Source organism: Engystomops pustulosus, chromosome 4 (assembly GCF_040894005.1).
Source record: "Engystomops pustulosus chromosome 4, aEngPut4.maternal, whole genome shotgun sequence".
NCBI classification, from domain to species: Eukaryota; Metazoa; Chordata; class Amphibia; order Anura; family Leptodactylidae; genus Engystomops; species Engystomops pustulosus.
Window position 1 is genome coordinate 77,356,520 of NC_092414.1, and position 26,909 is coordinate 77,383,428.

Consider the following 26,909-nt stretch of genomic DNA (forward strand, 5'->3'; position numbering starts at 1 on the left):
CTGGTGTCGGGTTCTGGCAATGAGGTGAGTCTTTTACAAAAGGTGTCCATAGGTTTGTATCTAATAACTTACTGTGTTTTAATGATTACTTTTTAGTCTATTACAGTAATTTTCTATATAGTTAGGTTACATCTGAGGTGTCTTGTGCTGCCCATTCCCCAAACCATTTTTTCTGAGGTCAGATGTTGATTACAGGCAGTCCCCGGGTTACATACAAGATAGGGTCTGTAGGTTTGTTCTTAAGTTGAATTTGTATGTAAGTAGGAACTGTATATTTTATCATTGTAATCCCAGCCAGAACTTTTTTGGTCTCTGTGACATTAGGATTTTAAATATGTTGGGTTGTCCAGAATTAACAATAAAGCTTCATTATAGACACCTTTGAAAACTGTTACAGCTATTTATTGTAGCCTAGGACTAAGGTACAACAAATTACCAATATCCAGTGGACCGTTTGTAACTAGGGGTCGTATGTAAGTCGAGTGTTCTTAAGTAGGGGACCGCCTGTATATAGGATTTAAAAGACCAGTGAAATAATTTACCTCCTTTTGAAAGCAGATCGGATGTCTAAAGCTTGAGATGCATCAGGAGCCGCTAAATAAAAAAAAATACCATTATATGAAGCTCCTAGAAACTGTGTAAAAGGTAGTTATTTGGCTAAAGTTTTACATGGCCTGGTTTTTAGTTATGTATTTAACACATAAATACTGCATTGTCCCAAACACACTGCTAGGTGATTCAGTGACAGTAATCTCTTTACGCTGTCATAGATCGATGACTGATTTACATCAGTAAAAATGTATAAATGACAAATTAGACTGAATCATTTCCCACAAAACTAGATCTGCATGACAACATATTTATGGCTTCATTCAACCTTTAGGCACAACACAACATTTACTGTAGTTGGTGGTGCTATTAAACCTCTATGGAGAGGGTTCCTGCGCTGAGCCTAGTGTATCATACAGCAGACACCTGCAATTAACCATCAGATAACGTATTAGGTGCTATGGTTGAAACACAGCACCTAAACAGCAACAACAAATACAACATGTTAAATATCCAAAATGATTGATCTATAAAAAATGCTGTTACTGGAAAAAAAAACATCCAAATATCCAAAAATGAAAAAGTCCTCTAAGGGTTAAAGTCAATGGGGGTCATTTATCTTATCCCTGTTTTGTTTGGCTAGTTTTTGCCTGTCTTTTTTCCATTTGCTCCTTTTTTTCAGATCTCTGAATGTCATACAAATGTCTCAAGTTACTTCTTTCCATTTTCTAAGTTTTCCTTAAGTTTGGTTCCATCTGGAGTTTCTTGCGCCAAAAAAGGTTGCAAATTTTAGACAATTTGAAAAGATAAATGTCATTTGTGACATTTAGCACATCTGGAATAGAAGATAAATGTGTCTTACTGACAAAAAAAAATATTTGGTGGACATTTCAAAATGTCCATAAAAAGTTGCATGTATTTCAATGCGCCAAAAAATGTCTCAAAAAAGACAGAAAAATCAGGAAGAAAAATAAAGATGAATTACCCCCAATATCTTTTTTTTACATATATTCTGCATGAGTATATTACCATAGATTTAAATCCATCAACTACTCAACATAAGTTATCAACATAGCCTATGATTCTCACATCATAATGGTTTAGCCAATATTTTTGCAAAGTATGCATGCCATTGAAATAACTATAATAACTAGCACTTTCTATCAATATATATTTTGATAGCAACAGTGTTATGTGCATCCAGCCTAAGGCATACACTATACATGTGCTTGTACTTACCAATTACTTCAAGGTCAAATGAGCAGCTGTCAAATTTATCTTTATAAGTTACTTCACATCTGTAGTTCCCAGCATAGTTCTCTTTTGCTTTTATGATTTGCATTTCAAATGTATATATCTGAAAAACAAAGTTTATTGTTACATAATATATGATTATGGTAAATCATATGTAAAGTATTTCAGTATGATTTGCAGTCATTCTTTTTCTTTAAAGTTGCTGGAAAGACAGGTGAGCCCTGCAGCATGTATTATTTTCCTGTCGTTGACCTGTGGGTTCTAAAAATATACAGTTGAACCCAGAAGTTTACATACACTATATAAAAAGACACATATGCATGTTTTTTTACTATCTGACATGTAATCTGAATAAACCTTTCCCTTTTTGCTCAATTAGGCTTACCGAAATCATTTCTTTGCTACATTCCAGAATAATGATTTAGAGAGAAATTGTCATGGCATTTTTATTACTTTCTGCAAAGTCCAATGTTTTCATACATTTCATTAGTATTTGGTACCATTTCCACTGAACTGTATGAGTTGAGTCAAAGGGTTGGGATTTGGGCCCATTTCTCCTGACAAAACTGGTGTAACTGACCGATGTTTGTTGGCCACCTTGCTCGCATCTGCCCTTTTCAGTTTTGCCCTTACATTTTCAATAGGATTGAGATCAGGCCCTTGTCCTGGCCACTCTAAAACATTGGCCTTGTTATCATTAAGCATATTTTGTAACCAGTTTGGCAGTATGCTTTAGGTCAGTGTCTATTTGGAAGACCCATTTGTACCATAGCTTTAACTTTCTGGCTGATGTCTTGAGATGTTGCTTCAGTATTGCCACATAATGTTCTTTACTCATGATGCCATCTGAACAAGGCACCTACAGGTTTCTTGAAATTGCATCCAAGGTTGAACCTGACTTCCGGAAGTCCACAATTCTCTTCCTGATATATTAGCTAATTTCTTTAGATTTTACATGATGTTACGCAAAGAAGCACTGGGTTTCAGGTGTGCCTTCAAATACATCCACATGTGTGTCTCTAATTAACTCAGATGTTGCCAATAAAACAGAAGCTTCCAAGGACATGAGATAAGCATCACCAAATCGTTGTAAACGTTTGACTCATTATTCTGTCACTTGGCAAATATACATGATTTTGGTAATCCTAATTGACCTAAAATGGGAAAGGTTTATTCTGTTTTCACATCAGTGATAAAAACCTGCATATTGTGTATGTAAACTTCTGGTTTCAACTCTATATACAAATGAAATTAAAAAAACAGATTGCTTTGTCTGTGTCAGTTTTCTCATCTTTTCTATCTTATACAACCTGTTACCATTTTGAAATACATATTTTATACAAGAGTCAATATCTAATCATTTATTGTAAAGTATTGTAAAATATTAAAAATTTGTTTTTAGATAAATGTGACTCAAATGTTTATAACATGATTATAAAAAAAGACAGCTGTGGGTTGGCAAATAGTGTCTAACACATAATAAGTTGAAACCTTATAAAATTGCAGGGACTGGAGTTTTTACTTTATCACAAAGGTAATAACATACAGTGGTCCAATATACTAAAGTTAGAAAAGGGGCCAGTCCAACACAGTAGACATACACAATTTTTATGTTGATGATTTCATATAGGAATGATGCCAAACCATTAGAAGGGATTGCGATAATTCCCCATAAATGTAAAATTGCGCATTTTTTCCAATAAAAGTTTATTGTCAAACATGGCATGCCAAATATTTGTCTTTAACCCGTCCCTGACCACCCACTGACAAAAGGTGTCAGTGGGCGCCGGTCTCGAGTCTATAGTAACGTCTTTTGACATTGCTGCAGTTTTCTCCCACTCCCTTGATTAGCGCAAAGACACCCGGAGACCCTTGGGAGAAGATGCAATTTATTGCCGCATATTTCTTCTCTGATACTCACAGCATCATGCTGAAGCAGCGCAATGCAGAAAGGAGGAGACCTGGCTCTTACAGATGCCCCTGTTACCGGTAAAGCCCCAAAAATTTAAAAAATAAATATAAAATCTGGAAATGTCTCCCAGAAGTCTTTTATGACCTCATGGGGGACATATAAAGTTAAAACACACTCATATGAATTACATATAAATAAATATTCAAAAATGAGAATTCATGAATCTGGCGCTTCCCTGCAATGGCCCAAGTTCACCAAGTTTTTTGGGGGTTTACCTTTAACATAGGGCTTGCTATACACTTCTGTCGGAATTTGCATGATAAATCTGGTGCATAGTCAGAATGAGCTCCGGAACGCCCCCAATTTGTGTTGCATGATGCCTAGTTCAGCTGCGCCACAAAATGGTTGCGTGCGACACAAAAATACCGGTGCAAGCAGTTTGCACTAGAAAGAACGTGCAAAGACGGATGGAAAATTGGCCTATTGTTCCCTATTGCCCCGTTTGCCCAAGCTATACTTATTAATTATCAAAATGACCGTCACCTCTAGGGAATTAATTTATTATGGTTGTTTGAGTTAATTTGAAAACTGAAAAAATATACATTACAATATAAACATTACGAAAAAAATATAGTTTTCTCCAGTTTTTGTAAATTTAACCCACCAAAAAAGTAAAAATGATAAAAGGTTCCTTATCTTTTCTATTGTTAGCTATCCGCATGTGTCGCAAAAAACGCAGGAAAATTTTTTATGGTATAGTACCAAAAAAGGAAGTTATGACCCTTAAACCAATAAGTATGAAAATTTCTTAGAAATGCTCCGGTCAGTAAAGCCTTTTAAGGCCTGATCAGAAAAGGGTTAATTATCTAAAATGTATAACTTTAGTCGCAGGCCATACCTTGTTTATACGATCAAAGGTGTCCTTCAGCTGAAGATGCTTTCCGGCTTTACTTGCTAAGTCCATCCATTTCCCTTTCAACCATTTTACAACTGGTCTACGCAGAAGATCCTTTGCCTCGACTTTTGCAATAAACTTTATATCGCCACCTATAATTACATATACAATGTTTTAGCAAGTACTTATTTCTTATGCTCTAATCTTTCTATGTATGTTGCTATTTCACGTGACTAGGTATCTCATGTGATACTCTGAGCCACACCTCCTTACATTCACTTCCAATGGTGTCCTCTTAATTTATAAAATGTGTTTGATCATTCTGCATTTCAAGGTTAGACTAAGGACGATACTACGCTTTTTCTTTGAAACACGTAACCTGTATTTTTGAGTGATATCATTTCTTTTTAACTTGTCTTTGTATTAAATACATTTTGTAGTTTTTATTCTATTCTATTAGCTGTGTGGTTTAACACTGTGTGGGGCTTTAGTTGTGTAACAGAGTTTTGACTGCATTAGATGATTTGGAATAGACTGGGGGTGCAGTGCTAGAGTAGTTGTGAGGACTGGTGTTCCTTCTTTGTTGACAGGATTAAGTGTTAAGAAATGAAGGTATAAATCTGAAAATAACTTTATTTACTGATGAAAAATGTAATATATGAGTTAACTACTTACCCACACCTACAGTTCCACTATTAGGTTTCTCAATAAATAAGGTTGATAGCTGAGAATTATCCCTTTTTTCTGCATCATCAGGTTGTCCTTCTCCATGAGACCAAGCTATTCAAAATGGACAAATTGATATATTGTTAATGGCTTATATTTCCCTTCGATTTTCTGACCAGATGGAGTATTATCTCTTCCAAACATGATCAAAAGTAAGAATACTGATGAAAAAAAGAAAATGAACTTAAAGATTTAATTCCCTTAGGTCGTTTCAGGAAAGAAATACCTGTAACAGTAATGAAATATCATGTAATTGTTGTGGAAAAAAACAAACAAAAAATTATTATATCTTTCCAGTTCTTTCGGTTTCCCTGTAATATATAAGTAAAGAATATATAGTAAGCTGTACCTTGAAATACCATGGTGACTTACGAAAGCCTTTCCTACCTGATGAATGAGAAAGATCATCTAGAAGAAAAATCCGTTGGTAGTGATAAAATAAGCTGGTTAAAGTATGATTCAGAAGTTTGAGTAAACTGGATTGTAAATTGTAAAAAGGGTTGAAGAGGCTATGCTAAAAAAATTTTGTTTAACGATCTGCAACTTTTAAGGGGTTGTCCACTTTCAGCAAATATTTGATATGGTTTGTGTAAGGAAAAGTTATACAATTTTCCAATATACTTTCTGTATCAATTCCTCACAGTTTCTGCTTGCTGATCACATCACAGATTTCTATCCACTTGAAGTAAAGAAGAAGCTTTGTATAGCAGGACAGCAAGCAGAGATCTAGAAAACCATGAGGAATTGATACAGAAAGTATATTGGAAAATTGTTTAACTTTTCCCTGCACAAAATCATATCAAATATTTGCTGAAAGTGGACAAGCCCTTTAAATCCTTAACAATAAACACTACAGTGCCATTAAGGGAGTATATAGAGGGCTCACAGGCCTTGTCTGGTATAAAAACTATCATTCCTTTTTCATCATTTTGCACAGCATAAAACATTTTAGAAACATTTTTTTTAAAGGTCCTCAAAATGGAAGAATTAAAACAGCATTTTGCTGTGAAAAAAAATCACACCTCACATAGGTCTGTACACTGAAGTATGAATAATATATTAATATCAATACAAAGAATTATGTACTAAAGGTTTTAATGTTCTAAAATCTATTAAAACCTTATAAAACCTATAGAAATTTGGTTTCTCTGTGATTGTACTGACCCCAAAAAAAGGGGAGATGTCATGTAGATCACACAGAGAAAGCTCAAATAATAGAGGCCACAAGAATATTGCGCAAGTGCAATTTTCTTTGTCAGTTGCACTGCATTTGGAAATTTTTTTTAGAAATTTTTTTACATGGCATGAAATATTAAATGCCACACTTTGAAGTACAGTTGTTTACACAAAAAGAAGTCCTCAAGCAGCTCTGTACATGGAAAAATGAAAAAGTTATGGATTTTTAAAGAAGGGGAGCAAAAAATTGAAGCACAAAAATGAATCATACTTCTATAAAGTACACTTACTAAGTATATTTGTTTTCATCATCTTAAGGAGGAGGATAAAATGTAAAATGCCAAGGAGGGTTGAAAGTCCATTTCCAATCGGTCTTTAATGTGTATGCGGGCGTTAAGAGTACATTTCTCAAATTATTTTCTATAATTTGGTTATAAACAATGAGGAACTAAATTTAACTGGTTTAACCGGGACCTCCAAATATATAATAGCTTGCAAATTCTTATATACAGGCGGTCCCCGACTTAAGGACACCTGGCTTTCAGATGACCACTAATTACAGGCAGACCTCTCTGCCCACTGTGGCCTCTATTGAAGCTCACTGGATGCTTTACTTTAGTCCCAGACTGCAATGATCAGCTGTAAGCACAAGATCCAAATCCATGAAAATCCAATTGTCACAGGGACAAAAAAATGTTTGTCTAGAGCTACAATTATAAAATTTACCAGTTCCGACACACATACAAATTCAAGCACAAACCTAAAGAACCTATCCTATATGCCTGTATCCCTGGAACTGCTTGTATGTAACACCCCTCCAATCAAATAAACCAAACATAAAATATGCCTCTTTATAACACAAGATTATTTAAAGGGAACCTACCACCACAGATCAACCTATAAAGGTAGATCAGGTGGTAGGTGGGTCAATAGGACGTGAGGATAGCCCTTCTAAGGGCTAATCCTCACGTCCCCGCACTTTTTTGGAAACTTTTATTAGAGTTATATGTAAATTTTCTTATGCCTCTTTTCTCCTCCTACAATCTTCGGCGCGCAGCTACTCGTCTAATGATCCTGCTGTCTGCGCATGCGCAGAACAGCAGGCCCGCGCCTGCGTGGTCACTGCTCCGAAGCCGGAGATGAACAGGCGCGGGCCTGCTGTTCTGCGCATGCGCAGACGGCAGGATCGTCGGACGAGGGTGCGCAGTCCTCGCAGGAGAAAAGAGGCTACCGGGGCGTGGAGTAGCCGCCCCGTGTAACCACACATGCGGCTACTCCACGCCCCAGTAGCCGCATAATAAAATTTACATATAACTCTAATAAAAGTTTACAAAAAAGTGCGGGGACATGATGATTAGCCCTTAAAAGGGCTATCCTCACGTCCTATTGATCCACCTACCACCCGATCTACCTTTATAGGTAGATTTGTGGTGGTAGGTTCCCTTTAAGAAAGTCAACTAAATCAAAAGATTGGATATTCTTGGACTTGAGGGCATCTGTGCCAGCTAAGACATGTGAATAGTGAATGAGAGATTGTGATTTAGACTATCATTCTAACTTTACAAAGTGGATGGTGGCAAGGTAAGAAGTGAAAACTAACTTAGGTTCACAGGAAGTGAACATGACAAACAAGAAGACATTTGAACTAGTAAAGACAAGAACTTGAACTGTTGACCAAAGCAGCTATGAAGATCATAACTCCTATTTTAAGCCAATCTGAAAATAGAAACTGAAAAGATCAGCTAAATTACTATTGGTTATATATTCATATTTTGTCAACTTTTAATCAGACCTGTAGAGCATTCAGTGTTATACCTTCAGTTGATTAGTGTTTTCAAGAACAATGTGTAAATTGGATCACAAAAGTTCATTTTGTGATCCAATTTACATTTACGAGTTTATTCAAATATGCAGAAAAAAATAACCAGCAGGACTAAAAAAAAACATCCTACAATTTCAGCCGCAGCAAAACTGTAAAGTTAATTGGGGTTTTCCACTAACAGCACATATCCCCTCTTTATAGGACCACCAGTGTCCATGGTGAATGGAGAACACCACTGTGGGAATATGGGAAAGTCAGGTTAACCAAAAAAAGAACCTCAATAGAAAGAGGGGTCATCACCCAATGTACCCACTCACTCGGCTCAGAGAGCCACTACTATGCACCAAAAGAAGAGGGCGGGAATATAATAATCATATAGACAAAATATAAAATTTCAAAATTTTATTTGATACAATACCATAAAAAAAAATATATGTAGATGTAAAGATTACAAAGACAAATTATCGTATGGAGAGACCAGAAAACAGTTCACATAAGAGTATGACTGGCTACAAAGTGGGTAGATATAGAAGCTACCGCAGCGTGTGTGTGCACCTGGCAAGAGACTAATGCCAGAAGGCCCATGAGAACAATACCAGTTATAACATGTCCTCATAGACATACTAATAGTATTTGGCAAACACAAGGGATATGAGTGTACTATAGTACTACTATAGGTGAAGATGTGAATGATCACCAACAAAGGTTAGATATAAGGGTTAGCAGTCTAAGGATAAGGCAGTGGAAAAAAATCGCATGATAAGAGAATCTCTCCCACAAATAAATGCATTAATCAAACCCGTGTATACCTTGTGTCATCTTGCCAGGGGAAGCACAGACACGCCGCGGTCCAAAAACCTCGACGTACGTTTCACCCTGCGGCTTCGTCAGGAGGCAGGAAGCCGCAGGGTGAAACGTACGTCGAGGTTTTTGGACCGCGGCGTGTCTGTGCTTCCCCTGGCAAGATGACACAAGGTATACACGGGTTTGATTAATGCATTTATTTGTGGGAGAGATTCTCTTATCAAGCGATTTTTTTCCACTGCCTTATCCTTAGACTGCTAACCCTTATATCTAACCTTTGTTGGTGATCATTCACATCTTCACCTATAGTAGTACTATAGTACACTCATATCCCTTGTGTTTGCCAAATACTATTAGTATGTCTATGAGGACATGTTATAACTGGTATTGTTCTCATGGGCCTTCTGGCATTAGTCTCTTGCCAGGTGCACACACACGCTGCGGTAGCTTCTATATCTACCCACTTTGTAGCCAGTCATACTCTTATGTGAACTGTTTTCTGGTCTCTCCATACGATAATTTGTCTTTGTAATCTTTACATCTACATATATTTTTTTTTTATGGTATTGTATCAAATAAAATTTTGAAATTTTATATTTTGTCTATATGATTATTATATTCCCGCCCTCTTCTTTTGGTGCATAATATGGGAAAGTCAGTCAGATATTTTGTCAGTGTCATAGAAAGAAATGGATAAATGCTTATGCATGTGAATTAGTATGCCTTTAAACATCTGAGACCTCTGTTTCTGTGATTAATGGGGATTTCAGAAGTAAGACATATTTTATATGGATGGGGAATATGCAATATTGTTAGAGGGAAACCCCCTTTGAAGGATACAGTGTTGTGTTCACTATATCAACCATATGGAAAAAGAATTTTACTTGTACTATATGCTGCAATAAAAAATGATTGTAAGTAAAGGAAATTCTACCTGGAGGAGGAGTACTAGTTGAAGAAGACTCATCTTCATCTGGAAATATAAAATAAAGTTACTAATCCATTCATACATGTATGACGTATTTAGAATTTTCCATTGTAGTGAAAAAGTGTAAATCCTGCAAAGAAAGACTTGTAGCGAAAGCCTGAAACACTCAAAAAGCTGCAAATTATGGGGAAAAAAAGCTTTAAATTTTCAGTAGCTGAAATGTGAAACCAGCCATCAGTGAAAAGGAAAGGAAGGCAGTAATGAAATGTATACCAAGAGAACCAGTATTAAATGAAAACATGAAGAGCTTTAAAGAGCCTTGGTAATGTTAGGAATGTACACAACAGCAAGAAAGAGGAAACACATTGAAATGATGGTCAACCACACATCTGACCTTCTGAAGAAGATGTCACATCACTGTCTTCTAAGTCTGCAAGTAAATGCGTACCATATACACAGTGAATGGGTCTTCTAGATATTAATTACATGCAATATGATAAAAATAGTCTAAACACATGGCAATATTACATTATGCGGGGAAGATTGGTAATTTAAGAGGAGCCAAGGACTATCCTTTCAATCTTTAGGTTTAATGATTTTGTTGGTCCCATTTGGGAATTGAGCATTAGACATACTGTTTGGACGTGAGGTGCATTATTTCCTTTGTATGTAAGGTGCCTGTGCAATAGATAGATAATATCAAAATGTATCACTAAAGGGGTGTGATGCTTCTAGTCAACTAATCATGGTACCTTTTCTATGCTTTGAAAACAGCACATAGTTTAAAGTATAACTAACCTTTAAGTCAAATTGTGTAAATTATTAATGAGGATAATACCAGTAAACTTTGTAATACATTTAAAAGAAAATATTTTTACCCATTTCTTCCCCTTCCTTTCTTTCTGCTTTCCACAGTATGTGTCAGTCATGTTTCCCTCGGTTTTCACATTGACAATTGTCAAAGGGAAGCTGATAAAGTTTCCTATGACTTAACTTGTTAAAGTCAACTTTGCCCCATGTTGTAGCAACAATACCAAAAGTAGGAAGAAAGCCGCGCCATATCACACCAGGGCATGAACAAGAGGAAGTTGGTCTTTATTTTACTCTGCCCTCATTGCATCCCATCACTGTGTGAGGTCCTGCACGGCTCCACACAGTTGCAAAAGATGTGTTATATGTAAATCTGCCCATCTAAAGGTGTTAATCTTTAGCCTACTCGATTAACTGTCTGCTGTGTAGGGAATCTGAGAAGGCTTTCAGAAACACTAATCCCTGCAGGAGAAGAAAGGAGCAAAAAATGAGACAGAGAAGCTTCTTCCATAGTAAATTATATTATAAACCTTATGTGTTACAAAATTTACCAAAATGCTTTTCCTGATTCAAAGGTTTAGTTACACTTTAAGTAAAGATTTTTTTCTATACAGGTGTTTTTTTTCTGTAAATTAACTAATATGAAAACAAAAAAAAAATCTTAGAAGTAAAAAGAAAACATTACTAAGGGTTTATGAAAGAATATAAAAGAAATTGAAATAAATGAAAATACACATTAATGCTACAGTGATTTTACATAATGATTGTTTATAGAAAGTTTGGAAAACATGGCACAGAAACTGTGTGATAATCTGAATTAAACCCCCTGATCTTTATTGACAGACCACCGACTGGGCAGCCATATCTTTTATGGCTGGAGATTCTCTGATCTGTTATACATCTACAATTTGGGAAAACAGATATTCTAAGATGTTTATTCTCTTACTGTACTGATCAGCCTGAAATGACTGTATTATATGAAATCGTCAGAAAATGGTATCTCTCAATAGTGAAATCATGTGATAAGACCTCACTATTACTAGAGACGATGTTTAGGACAAAAGAAAACACAAAATTGCAGCAATGATTTGTTTGGGGTAAAACACATTCCACCTTTTTTCATTCAGATTATGGAATTATTAAACTGCAAAGATGTACATTTCAGGTAAAAAGAAGAACTAACAAAGGCAAAATATAAATGCCCACCTGGTACCCTTTAATATGATCCTCTCAGCTCCCATTTGGCTTTATAGTTAAAGAAAATCTACCATTTCATTTCATGCATTATGAAACAAACATACCTTGATAATGCTATAGCTACACTGATACAGAGTCATGTCTTTTTTAGCGGTTTTGCTGAAAAAAAACAATTATAAAATTATGATAATGAAGCTCTGTCTCTCCTTTGCCTGTCTCTGGCACTTCTTCTCTCACATTAAGTATGCACTGCTCCAGAGAATGATGTAATCACTGTGTTGTGCTTGAGAGGCAGAAGTAATCAATTGCTGCACCATCCCCCATCTGCTGTGTATGAGTGATCTAGCTCAGGTTGATCAGTTCTGTCTGGATAGCTTAGACAGCTCAGTGTAATGTGTTTACGAACTGCAAAAAGCAAACAATCCAGCTTTCACAAGGTCCTGAATGTTATAATTGTTTTTTTCAGCAAAACCAATCAGCTCAGGGACTAAACAAGATATACTTCTGCATCAGTGTAGCTACAACATTCTCAAGGTATCTTTGGTTCATAATACATGAAACCAAATGATAGATTTCCTTTAAACAGTCCTTCATATTTGTTTATGTGAAGATGAACAGTTTGTTGCACTATGTCCAGGGGAAAGACTGGGAGGCCAGGTGACCCTCTCTTGTTCAGTTTCATTGCATAGGGCCTTCGACTTAGTCTTCACTGACTGACACTTGCTCCCCTTGCTAGCATTTACATAAAAATTATATGTGTGTGTTATATTGACATCCTTATGATGCAAGGAACTTCACATAGAAAGTCATATGTTCAGTTTATATGTGACCAGGAGATGACCCTTTAAAGATGTTGAAAGTTTTTTGGTCCATTTTATTACTTATTTCTGAGCAGAGCCACCATTAATTGAAATTTGTTGTGGGGAAGATTTGGGCTAAGCAATCTCAATACCAACAACAATCTCAATGACACCCCCAATACAGATGCACCGAGTCCTGCAAGGATCTTGAACAGGGAGAGGGAGGAAAGATATTAGCTTTACAGTTGATGATAGTACAAGGCATATATTATCCTTCCAGTGGTGCTTGACAATATTATACCAATTTAAAGCTATATACACATCTTAGGCCATTTGATACCTATGCTCAAACCACTGTTATTATCATCACGACTATTAAAGTACTATTCCGTGAATATTAACGACTGATACAAAAACCCATGATGCTATAAATAAATGAATACAACAAAACTCAATGTCATTAATCACAAAACAGAGCTTAAATAGTTTCCTTTTATGTTTCACAAATTTTTATGGGCTTCCTAAAGTAGGCGGAGTTATATCTTCGATGGCCGCCATATAGCTTATATTTTAATTACCCATTTAAATATGAATTATGTTTATTCCTGGAATACCCATTCATGTAAATCTATTGGACCCATTAAAATGTCTATTGTTTTAAATGCACCATGTCCGTTATGTTTCCATTATATCCGATGGTAAAAATAGCGCAGCTTCCATCCAATTTCAACTCAGATAACAGCACTATCGGAAGACATTAAAATCAATGAACATTTTAATGGATACATTAGACTTCAGTTATTAACGTTTTTGTCAGATTCGCTGGAAGGGAGTCCTTCCGCCCTCCATGCTGACAATGCTAGCGGCCTTCCCCGAGTTTCTGCACGTCTCCGCACTAACTCCGCCCCCTGTCTGCAGCGAGTTATCCCTGCTGCACGCTCATGGCAGCGGGCATCCAGGGCGTGTGCGCTTTAGGGAAGTTAATGCTGTCTGTCTTCTGAATCAGCCTGGGTTCCTGCTCCTATGGGATTCTGGGGGCAGTTCTCAGGCTTCATAAATTGGATCTGGACCTTCCACCTGTGCCAATGTTTGTCCTTCTGGAACTCAGCCTAGCTGGATTCTTGGTCTCCCGTGCCCCCTTAGTGTTGTTGCTTCACCCTGAAGTTGTATTCGCCAGTTACTTTTCCTTGTCTAGCTGTTTTGACCTTGACGTACTCCCTGGTGTGACTTGGCAGTTCTGCTTACTCTTCTATGTTCTGTGTCTGTACATCTTTAAATCTGGTTTGTTTCATCATTGTTCGTCCTGTTTTTCCCTCTGTCTGAATACTGTCCTAACTCCCACCCTGCAGTTTTCTGTCCGTACCACCTCACGGCGGCTGACAGACCTATTTGGGTTCCTCTAACATCCAAGGGCCTTGCAGGGTAGATAGGAGGTTCCTACGGCAGAGGCTCCCAACCTTCAAGGGGGTTTCTGCCTTGGTAGGGTCTAATCTGTAGATCAGCGCAGGGTTAGTTTGCCCATTCTCTCTGTTCTGTCAGCCTGCACCTAGACTTGTGTGGTAGTTGTTTTTGTGTGTACAGAATTCCAGTTGTGAGTTTTCCTAACAGATTTAGTGAGGAAAGATAATAATGGTGGTCCAAAAGAAGGAGTGAACTGGGCCTTGCTTAGTATTATGGTTCAGAAAACCATCCAATATCGTTCTAAAACAACTAGAGACACAGTTGCACAATTCAGCTGCTTAGGATTACGCCTTTTAATGCAAGAGTCTTCATATCAATAAACTGCTGGTGTACATAGATAGTCTTTTCTAAAATTAGAGAGTCAAGTCAAGAAACCCGATTAGACAGGATCTGAATTATGCCACTTTAATAAGATCATATAGAGAGTAATTGGGTATGTCATATCCTGGAGGAAGCTGGATGACAAGATGATGAACTTATTTCTTTCAGGCATCCTCACATGTTCTTTTCTTCTCATTCCCTGGATCAAATCCAACATCATGGCTAGAAGGCTGCCAAAACTGACTTAGGTGCATGTAAAACTTACCAGTGTTTTTTCTTTCATGCCACAAGTGCCCAAGATTTTTATGGGACTATTATTGGTACAATGCAATACAAACAGATTAACCTTGAACTGTGGGGCAGCATGAAGAGACACATTTTCTGACGAGTGTGTCACCAACATACATACAAGTCCAAAGAGGCGGCTGTAAGTGATATTTTGGAATGTTAGTAAAAGGCTGAACCAAAGGTCAGTGATTTATACTCGATAAGAAGGTGCCAACAATACTAATCTATCAAGTTACCCATGCTCTAGGAAATGTCACAGCAAATCAGGCTTCTTTGACAACTCCTTGCTGCTGCAGCAGTTCCACAATTCTTAAAAAAAGTAATTTTTTTTAATAATTACCACCATGTTGTTTTATGAAAATAAATAATCTGCACATTACAAAAATCTCTACGGACTTTTTTGTCTAATACCTTTTGAAAGGAACTGTGAATATCAAGATTCATTTTTGAATTCAGTTTCTATTTGGGGCACATGTATCAAACTTTTGGCTTGCCTTATTTATTTTTGAGACTTTTTATGGTGCTTGTGCTCATTTTCAACTATTTTTGTGCCTAAATTGGTCTCCTTTCAAAGGTCGCCATTGTCTAGGTTCCTGCAGTGTTCCCAGGGTTATCACCTTAATCCAAATGTTAAAGTTATGACTTTTTTTTATAAAGTAGCAAAAAAGTTGCTAAATTTTGAGCAAATCTACAGCTGCCCCTGACAAGGCAGAGAAAATAGTTTGGGAACTGTTTTGGAGGATTTTTGCAACTTTTGTTTTAAAAAGTTTCAAATTCAATACAGACCAAACACCACATGTATCAATAAAGAAAAACGGTTGGGATACATTTGATCAGCAGGAAAGCCAAAAAAAAGTCTCAAAAAACAGACAGAAAAAGCCAAGATTATGAACATTTGCCCCTTTATGTTTAGTATTGAATGGAGTCTTCCATCACCAGAATGGTTTTTCAACCCATTTTATCACACCATATAGCACAAGACACTATCCATACATGCATTCATAGTCTTAAATATAATTTTTAATCCACATGCAAATGAGATTTACGGTGGATTTGGAACATTACCATCTACGCCCAGCATTGCACCATTATGCCTGTCTCCTCCCCTAGATGCCGAACAATGTAGTGGAAAGGCACAGATGGTAAAGCCCCAGCTCGAAGTGAATGACTATTATAATTCAGTCTTTTCAATTCAAGGTATATGACATGTCAGTAAATCAGCCTACATCATCTTCTGTGCTAGATCACTGCAGCCAACTACCAAAGCCTCTTGATGTATCTGGCTGCACACAAACGCCAATGAATGATAACCCCCAAAGACTACAGGCTACAAAAAAATAGAGCCTGAAGGAAGCAACATGGGCTGGTGAAGATAGAAAAAGGCAGCAAAACCAAGGAGGAAAAAAAAGATAAGAATTACTGCAGTGTACAAGAAAACTGCAACTTTCTTTCCCTTCAAGCAATACTAGACCCAAAATATAAATTTAATGCTATATATTACTCACCAACTATTCATATAAGATTACTTCTGATATTCTGTCACAGGAACATATCCAACACATGATAGACATAGATTGAGACAGACCCCATTCCCATTGTTTTTGTCTTTTAGAAACGAACAGATCAATTTATTTGGTCTCCGCAGATTAGTATTCTCTCCGAATACTAAGTAAAAATTACCTTATAGAAAACTATTCACCGTATACAGTAATTGCTGCCAGGATGCCTGTTATAATAAACCAGCCACCAAGAAAATGAAATCTAACCCAGAGGCAGCAGATCATGAGGCAAAATATAGCAAAAATACAAATTGATAAATTTGACAAATTGGGGCTTATTTACTGAGGGTCGCACTACTCATTTTTGGCGGAGTGTTTGCCGTTTTTGGGTTTTACACAGCTGTGACAGGTATTTAACAGGGGTTTGGGCTGGGATTGTGTCACACGCGATTGGATTGTGACGCTGTTCACTTCTCTGTTAGATCTTCAGTAACTTCCTTCAGTTGTTGTGAGTAAAAACCAGAAGTGGTCACACACACATGGATTAGGTCCTTACAGAGGTCATCTATAAAGAAAAGCTTTGTAACTTTTCTATGTTCAACCACTCCTGTTTTTTGTTCAGTGAAGTAATAACTGAAGACTGAATGGAGATGTGAACTGGACCTTAGACTGCAATGTATGGTGATGTAAAGAAAATGATTTCAGAAGTAAAAAACAACTAATTTCTACTACAGAAAGGCATGCAGTGCAAACTGGGATGGGCTTGAGCTCCTTTGGCCCACCAGAGAAAAACGATCCTGGGGTCCACCCTGTAACCTTATGTAACCCACCCTAAACCCTTATAGCCTTCTAATTGCTGAAATTCTTGGGTTTATTATTGAATTAGAGCCTGGGACTGGATCTTCCGGGACTCTGGTGGGCTAGTTAGCCCCTGAGTGCAAAAGACATAGAAATTCATGCGATGCAAACCCAATTACTATGACATTCAGAACGAAGGAAACACCAGGCACACACTTGTCCTCTACACATGCACTCTGCAGCTACATGGTACTCACCCTTTGCCTTTTCAGGCTCAGCACCATTAGGTTTGCTTTGCTCTGCACAAGAATTACAATTATTCTCCATGTTGCATTTTACTAAAGTTCCTTTTTTAAATAGATACAGAATCAGTTTGATCTGTATCAGTTCAAAGTGAATGGGGCAAGTGCATGGATCCAGATAAATCTGGCAGGCTCTGAGGTTCTATAAATCTAATGTTCTATTTTGGTCACTAAAATCTCCAACTGCTTTTCAATGTACACTTTTATATGAATTTCCAAAATTGGAGACCATATTTCTAAGCAACCCTCAGAATGTGCATTGCCTGGACCCATGTTCCCGTTGGAATGAAGGGGTCAGTGGAAACAACAGATACCACATAGAACAATTCTTGGCATCACAAGGCATAACATGGACATTCATGTTCATGTAGTCTTATATATAGGGTGACCTATAATTTTAACTACAAAAATCATGCAAGTAAAAAAAAATTCAGACAAGGAAAACCCTACTAATACATTCAGAATTGTGCAGGAAAGAAAACTCATCCTCTACACAGGTATAGCTACATATTACTCACCTTTATCCTTTTCAGGCTCAGGATCATGGGGTTTGCTTTGCTCTGCATAAGTATAAGTACGAATATTTTTCATGTTGCAAAACATTTAGGTTATATATTTTACCAAGCCATTATCAGTCCATGGATGCTCTCTATCTTTAATACACTAATCTTAAAGGGAATACATTACCACAATTATCAACCCAAACTAACTGCTATGTTATGTAGGACAATGCCTATACATGCAACCCATCGTTTTATTATTATTCTCCAGGTTTTCCTTCCACGGCAAAAACTCACTTTAGGCATATGCAAATTAGGCTGAAAAACGTTGGCGAAGCACCTCAGGGTTGTGGTTACACATGTTGCTGAACCATGGAGTGAAGTAGCCGAAGGGAGAAGGATGGGAGAAGGTGTGGAAGGCAGTGGAAGTGTTCCAGGGGGTGTTATTAATGCTGTGAAGCTGAAGCCCTGAGGTGCTCTACTGATGCCCACAAAGCACTTCACGCTAATTTGCAAATTTTAAAGTTAAATTTTGTTTCCGAAGGAGCAGCTACAAAAACAAATAGGCATAAGCGACACCAGTGGGCATAGCCCTATGTAAAATTACAGGTACTTTGGGTAGGTAAATTGCAGTGCTAAATTCCTGTAATGGAGGTCCTTTCACCACCTCCCGGGTGCTCGCCTGGGCCGTACCGGGATGTAGTATGCTGTCGAGTGGAGAAGGGATGGGGAGTGAGTGCTGTATCATGGCTAACCTATTTGACATTAGAAAGCTTATTTAGAATACTCAATGTGCTAATTAGACTCTCTGCCACTAGTTGAATTGTCCTGGCATGTTTAATGACATTTAACACTTGGGAATGGTGGGGATCAGAAAGAAAACTCCAAGTGTACCAGAATCATTAGAGTGACACCTGTTAAAAGAAGTTGGAGTTGATGAAGCTGGTGAATGCTCTTTCCGCAATGGAGGCTAAAGGTCAGCAACAAGTATAAACAAAACTCCAATGAAATGAAATTAAGGAATAAGGCAGCCTCAGAAATTTATCCAACATATATGATGCATGTTTATGTATACTCTAAATGCCACCTTCATAAATATACTTCTAGCAGCTTTAGCCTCTGCTTTTCAGTGTACATGCTTTCTCTTAAAGTGGAAGCCACTCTCGGCTCAATTTTATAAAGGGGTTTTCAATGCAGAGGTAATGTCTACATTACCTAATTTATATGGCTACATAGAGTTATCACTTTAAGCATGCCACATAATCAATCCCATTTTTCACAGGACTGACCTATGAAATGGCTCGCAAAGTAAGTCAGGCATGTGCAAATTCCCCAAAAAACCTACTGTGCCTTTTGTGAGCCTCTACAGGTTATTATTAGTATTATTTATTTATTCATAGTTTAGGGGGATAAATGTCCGACAGCTAGGGGTCCTAATAATCGCAAGAATGTGATCGCTGACTGTTCCATATGAATGTTACTCTGCTCTACATGGCAGGGCAGCTCCCTATCCTCCACGTAAGCTACCTCCTGCAGCCACATGGCCACTTGTGGGCCTCTTTTCTGATGATCAGTCACTTATCTTATTTTCTATGGATAGGGAAAACATGTCATTAGTGGCAAAGAAAGCATTTCAAGAAGTACCTTCCTTTTTCCAGACTCTGAATCATTAGGATTGTTTTACTCTGCACATAAAGAACAGTTATTTTGCTATACTATAGTATACTAAGGAAACACTAATGATTTAACTGTTCTATTTCGGACTTCAATTGCACCCAATAACCTGCAATGCAGAGTACATGAGGGTCAGCCATGGTGTCTCTCATTTTGTTTTGAAGAATAGTACTGCTTGCTGATGGAGTGCCTGATGGAGGTGTGAGCCTAAGTCGTATATAAATGAAACCACTCTTTGTAGTATTTCTCAGTTTTTGCTTATAGAAATGGCACAAAACACTAAACCTCTCAGATGCTGTGGTCATATGAAAACTTACAAAGACTACTGGAGATTCCTTTGTAAAATTACTAATGGTCCGTTATATTATAGCTGCAGAGGAGGTGTGTACTATTTTTGTTTTAGAATATTTGATTATTTTTTAACTTTTACAACCTATACAACCCAACAAAAGTTTTTAGATATATACACACTTATTTAATAAATATGTTTTCAGAAATATGATATAAATAGAAAACGGTTTAATAAAACAATGCAAGGCTTTTTTCACATGCCTTATGTAAATAAGATATGTACATTTTGACACATTAGACGAGAGTTCCATCTTGCACACATTCTTCCTAATTGACGTTTTATGGCGTTAAATGTAAACCCAAACTTTTGAAGACATTTGAAGTTCATTTCAGAAATGAATAGTACAAGTGATAATAGTAAACTTTGTATTTTAGTTTATTCTTATTGTATACATTTTCTGATCTATCTTTTCCTCCCCTCTTGCCCTGCAGTGAGCTGTTTATCTAAAATCATTGATGCAAATAGATAAAGAGAGGAGGATAAAGCTTAACTCCTTATATGTTTGGAGAATATTTTGCTTCAAAATTCTGATTTGCTAGTAGATTAAGTGACTGTATGTACTGAGGTACAGGTAATTATTAGACACTTTAACCACTTTTCTTTATCTGCTGCCTGAGTTAGTTGTTGGCATGAGGGGATATAAAAATATAAGTATGATCAAAAAGTTTGCAGTTCTTCAAATGCCTGACTCATTTCTTAAAAAAATGGGTTCAAGGGTTTTGTTATACTTTAAGGAAAAAACCTAATGTTCTTTGCATGACTCTTTCTTTGACTGCTATAGATAGAGAGAACTTCTTGTATGTGCAGCCAAGTGTTTAGGTTTCTTAGGCAAAAAATAAAACTGATAATGTATGAAAGATGCTCATCATTTTCTTGTATTGTATTATCATGCAAAAAAGAACTGTGCAAAACTATCCCTAAATACACTAAATAAATGTATACCAGGCACCACTCACCTTGCTCTTTCTCCGGGACCTCATCATTAAGTTTGGTTTCCTCTGCTGGGAGAAATGTTTTTGCCCGGGTTTAGAAAAACATTGTTGTGAACTTCATACTAATTTCTGATGTCGGTATTTTAATGTTTTATAAAACTGTTCACATTGAACTGTAAAATTACAGTTGGCAAAGACAGAAAGGCACTCACCAATTTGTTGCTTGCTTTTGATTAAACTTCATTATTAATCTTCAATATACACATCAGGTGAGATGAAAGGTGCTGTAAACTGATAAACAATAGTCGTTTTGCTCTTCCTGCGCAGGACACGTGAAATGGACGTCATTTATCCGTTTACAGCACTATCAGCACCTTTTCTCTCCCCTGATAGGTATATTGAAGATGTATTTTGTATATATAGCCGTCTTTGTAAACTGTATTTGACTACTGGTACTTTTTGGAAATTGAGCACCACTCTAGTTGTTATACAATCCTGATTGTATCCTAGATGATCACACCTAGATGATGAGATGAGGTGAAGTGACTGATGAAATGGTGTAAGGGGCAGTAGCCGTCTGATGATAAGCCACTTAAAACTATAAAATTACACTGTAGCAAAACCACTGCTATTCTTATGAATTAAAGAAGACCGTCTTCGTCAACCTCAACTCTGTGAATCTTTTAATGGTGCTTCTCCAACGATTACAATCTACTGTCAGATCACACACCTGACAGGAGAGATGGAGATAGATGGTCCTTTCATTTTAAAGAAAGTCTAAATTTTGTCAGAACCAATGTAAAGGGATAATGTCAAGTCTACCCCTAACCTCAAGTCATTGGTACTTCTTGTCAGAAGAAAGAATTGCTTGCCCTCTTTGTACCGGTATGTGCACTAAGATGAGGAAGAAAGGACCCCTTTTCCTTTGTGCGATGGCAGGGAGACCCATCGGTCATATCCATAGTGGTCTACAGAAAGATCTGCAGATCTACTAGTCTACTGGATAAACTGTATCTTCATGAGACACCTTATTTGATGTCTCAACATTTTGTTGATCAAGATATAGTGCTCTTGACCGATTCAAAAATCTTCATAATCATTACACACCATGTCACAATAAAATACATTTACTTGCATCATATTTTGTCCTTGCAGATAAGTTTCTCCACTTAAGAAAAAATGTTAAATGTTTATCGGTCATGTATCTAATTGCTGGGTATACACTTGCACCATCAGCCTTGAAGTATTACATCTGTCAAGTTTACAGTCTGCCAGTTTCAAGCATGCAAACACTAGATCATGTTTCATGCAGGGTTGAAGGTGCTATGTATTAACAAGATTGACATGAAGATGGTAAACCAAATTCTTGTCAAGACACAGCAAAATAAATATGCCTTGTATGTAGCATATATGTAAGTGTTGTCTCTGATTTAAGGGATAGTGCTTTAAAGAATTTATTGTGGAACTGCATAAAAATAACAAGTTACTCCATTACCAACAGATTTGGTCGCATTAGGAACATTGAATTCCCCTACGTAATCTTACGTCAGCAAACTGAAGCTTTAACAATCAAACCCCATGCAGACATAAGGCTACCAGACCACAGTGGTCAATTAGTTAACATATTCCTAGAATTCTGATGGTTAGGTGTCTCTGTCTACTTGATATCGCCAAAGCATTTGTGTCTGTCTATATAGCGTTCTGTTATGTTAAATACTTTTATGCAAATAAAAATAGGGTAAACTTATTTGTAAATTTGTGTGCTTCAAAAGATTGCAGATATAACTTTTCTTGTTAGCCAATAAAAGTATATACAATAGTATTTAAAGGCATTGGCCACTTTATGTCATCTATTTGTGTGTGTAAGTGTGGAGGGTGGGATATTAGGTAACTTACATAATATACATATTTTAAAAGTTCGGCACTGCTTTTTTGAAATGTAAAGTGAAGCCCCGGGTTCAGAGATGTCTTTTACCTCATAAGATGCCATTCCTGTCCATAAAATGACCACAGATGCAGATCTGTAAGTGTCCAAGACTAATCACCCTCACAGAACCTTATGATTGTATTCATGACTACATTATTAAGGTCCTGGAAGGAAGATCGGTCATAGACACTTAGCAATGACATGACCCTCAATCTGGGCAATTTAAAGGACAAGAATGTTAGTTGCTATGGTTAAAAACATTTCCAAACTAGGGGAACTTTTAATAGATGTAAATATGTAACTTACCTAATAATCATCTCCCCACATTACAAAAAACATTAAAGTGGCCAACCTCTACTTCCACAACCACCCTATTAGTGTGTGTGATATAATGGCAATGTGTGTGTGGAGTCAGAATTACTTCATCAGCTAACGAATGTATAGCTCTGAACTGCAGTCAGAGCCAGCTGCAAGTAAGGCTGAATAGCCTGTAACAGATATTCAGTTGTTTACTAAAAGAGTGTCTATTATAGGTAGTATTAGTGAAAGAATACATTGTAACAATCTTAAACAACATAGGCTGCGTAACTACAATTAAAAGGGTTGTCCTGAGGTTGAAAAACATGGCTGCTTTTTTCCAAAAAAAGAGCGCCACACCTGATCATGGTTTGTGCAGGTATTGCAACTCAGCTGCATTCACCTATATGCTCTTTTTGTAAGAAAGCAGCCATGTTTTTCAACCTCCGGACAACCCCTTTAACATTAGTAGTGATAACAAAACTGATACCTAGTGTCAATACACAGCCACCCAAGTTCCGTGATATAACAGCTAATAACGGCAGTAATAAGAATCATTAAATACTACCAATAGACCTAAAGATACACAAGTACTAGAAGAACATAAGGATAATCTTTCTAGTAACAACTGTTCAAACACCACTCACATATTTTAAGTATATTTATTTGCACAGAAAAATAGACCTTTTATTAAAGATTAAATAAAGTTATATTTTATGGGGTACTTGGAAATGGAACAATCCCTTTTTGCCTTTGGCAATATTCTGTTAAACAGCATGACATTTGTTACACTTACTAAAAGTGAGCACAGTGTGGCAGGAAATTGAGTGGAGATGCCCTGGCCACCAAATTTTACTATAATTTGTGCCAAAAAACTGGTGCAGTTTATAGCTGAAATCTATCCTAAGGTGGAACCTACAACATTTTGCGCAGCTAGTGCTAGATGATTAGGACTGCTACACAACATGCCAGTCTTAAAACATCAGCCCCTATGTCTATATTACACAAATAGAACACATTTTAGACCTACAACTAAAAGTCAAAGAAATCAGATTTTTTTCACAAACTTTCCTGAAGCGATATTATGCTCAGGTCCCCTGCCAGGAGGATGTTCTGCAGGCTGCAGCACTGCTTGTTGAAGAATGCTTAGTCATCCTAAGCTGGCTATATCAATAATTATATAATCAATACAGTGCCATTCTCATAATAAAACCTTAATTAGGTAACCATGGAATTGTGAAGTCAAATTAAAGGACAAATTGCTCACTAACAGACATAAACCGAGATATCAGGGGCTAAACAACCCCAACAGCGCACATCTGAAGCAATCACAACACACTACATTCACAACTAGCTCCCTTCCCGGGCCAAAATGCCAATATGTTCCTCCAATGCTGTAAAATACAAATGGGAACAGGTAAAATTGTAGTTAGAGTAAGGCTATATTCACCCGACCATAGGAGGGGTATATACGGGCGCAAGCTTGCGGCCGTATATACATGCCCCAAAGGCCGGCAATGAGCGCAGAGAGTGATATGGTGCAGCACACGTGCGGGACCGTACCGCTCCGTAAAAGGGAAAAGATGGGACATGTGCTACTTTTCCCTGTGTTGCGGCGCCGTGCGCCATGTGTTTCTATGGATAGGGGAGAGGTCACTACTCCTCACCTCCATCGCGGCGGACGTATGGTATATATTCGTGTGAATGTAGTCTAAGCAACAATTCCGCAATTAAAGGGGCGTTCTGGTCGGAGCATGTGCCACATTTATCATGCAGAATACGACAGAATTGTATTGCATGCTCTATGTTAAAGGTGCACCAAAAAAAGTTGGTGCACTCTGTTGGAGCATTACAGGGGTCGCCAAATTCATGAACATGGACCACAATTCAGGAATGTGGTTCACTCCCCACACTCAATAAACAAATGTTACCATAAACAAAATGTATGTTAAATTTAGGGGTAATTTATCATTAGGCTGGCTCCTTTTTTTATGAGATTTTTTGCAAAAGTTCCAAGTCATGAATCTGGCTTTGCACAGCCTTGCACTAGCAGTAGTTCTATGTTTATGGTTTATGCCAGATTAATGAAATGGCAGAAATAGTCTTGTATGACTTTTTAGCAGGGAAAATGCAGGGGAAATGCAGCTTGATAAATATCATGCAAAAGATAAATAACCCCATAGAAATTTTGTGCAGAAGAAACTGCTATTGATTGTTTGTAATGGATGAAAAAGCTCCCAAACATTGATAAGAAGGTAGTAATATTTCAAGAAAGTCAATTTGATCTTGCCTATCTCCATCTCCTCTGTGTCTGAGGTTAGTATTAAATTGTTGTATTTTGCATATAGGGGGATTTATTAAATGCTAGCACATCAAGCATCTGCGATTGAGGTTAACCCCAATGCACGTGGCAGTCTATCAAGTGATAGGAAGGAAATCTAAGCACAGTTTGCTTCTAGATGCAGACATGACTTTATTTCAGATTCCATTTCAGCGTGTAATTTTATTATATCTCTCTTATTTGTACAGCAGTGCTGCATCAACCAAGTCAAAAATGCTGCCATTTTTATGTGCAGTGTCGGGATCATTTAATCTGACACATCAAACAGTAATCTAAATAGATTAATTAGAAGATACTTGTCTCTGACAAGACAACTGGCACTTGGGTTATGCCGACAAATATGCTTTCATGCATAATGCCATTTTTATGATGGGATTAATAGGTTTGCTTCACACGTAACAAGCAGACATGTGATGCTGAACTTTTATTATGTCTCCTCTTGCAGATAATCTTGCAGGTGTTAAATAGAAAAATCATTATTAATGATGCACTATAGGGTTTGTTAACATGTCAATTATCCAACAATGCCATTCACAGAAGTGCTAATGCCATTGTTTTCTAGGAACTTAGGCCATACACGTGTTTGGATACCTCTGTCTTAAGTACAGAGAATATATAGTAGGTTCTAATTTCATGCAGACATGACAGGAAGCATTTTCTAAGAAAATATGAGCCATCATGTTTAAAAAAAACTTCCTTGTGTAAAGTGTGTGTATCTGTACATTTGCCTGTCACGGGTGCCCCTGCCAATCATATCCCAGGTCGCAGGCACACCCATGTGCCTTCCTGTGCCCCTGGAGCCTGCCTGCACAATCATTCACCTCCACGGTCCCCAATAATTGGCAGTGGCTGGCCGTCTGCCCTGATAAATTCCTGCCTCTTTCCTGTGTGCCCTCTATGCACAGAGAGAAAGCTGTTTTCCTTGTCTTCTGCGATTATCCTGATTTCCCTCCATTCCGTTCCTGACTTTGCTCTTGTGCTCCTATTCTGTGCCGCCTGTCTCGACCTTCTGCCTGTCCCCGACCACGCTTCTGCCTCATGACGTGCTACCACTGTGCAGAAGGTCCAACCTGCTTTGCGTCGGACTCTGGCGAAAACTGGGTGCCACTTCCACTCCGTTCCCAGGTGTCGGCTTACATCATCGACCGCAGTGGTCCAGTGGGTCCACTACGGCTGCTACCTGACACTGCCTACTAAAAATACAGCAACCCTTAATGTATTAGCATGATGGCATTTCCGATTATGCATTTTAAAGATGTCTTATTGGTACCAGCGTATTGCTAGTTTATCCCATCGATAGGCGATCAGTATAAGCTGAGGGGAACGGGGTGTTAGGTTGACTCT

At 37.5% G+C, this 26,909-nt stretch overlaps 1 protein-coding gene across 20 annotated transcripts in view; it reads right to left on the reverse strand.

Moving 5' to 3' along the window:
* Positions 1–26,909, reverse strand: part of MYBPC1 (myosin binding protein C1) — an 81,487-nt gene that overhangs the window by 34,843 nt on the left and 19,735 nt on the right. For 5 of the 20 annotated variants that reach the window (XM_072146417.1, XM_072146398.1, XM_072146400.1 and 2 more), the window contains exons 4-12: positions 21,025–21,069; positions 18,061–18,102; positions 17,498–17,539; positions 10,461–10,496; positions 10,073–10,111; positions 5,286–5,390; positions 4,614–4,762; positions 1,789–1,906; positions 543–594 (exon numbers count right to left, since the gene is read on the reverse strand). In XM_072146417.1, the coding sequence (XP_072002518.1) occupies positions 543–594; positions 1,789–1,906; positions 4,614–4,762; positions 5,286–5,390; positions 10,073–10,111; positions 10,461–10,496; positions 17,498–17,539; positions 18,061–18,102; positions 21,025–21,069 (628 nt within the window). The remainder of the gene's footprint in view (positions 1–542; positions 595–1,788; positions 1,907–4,613; positions 4,763–5,285; positions 5,391–10,072; positions 10,112–10,460; positions 10,497–17,497; positions 17,540–18,060; positions 18,103–21,024; positions 21,070–26,909) is intronic. The other 15 variants (XM_072146399.1, XM_072146404.1, XM_072146403.1 and 12 more) reach the window with 15 other exon arrangements.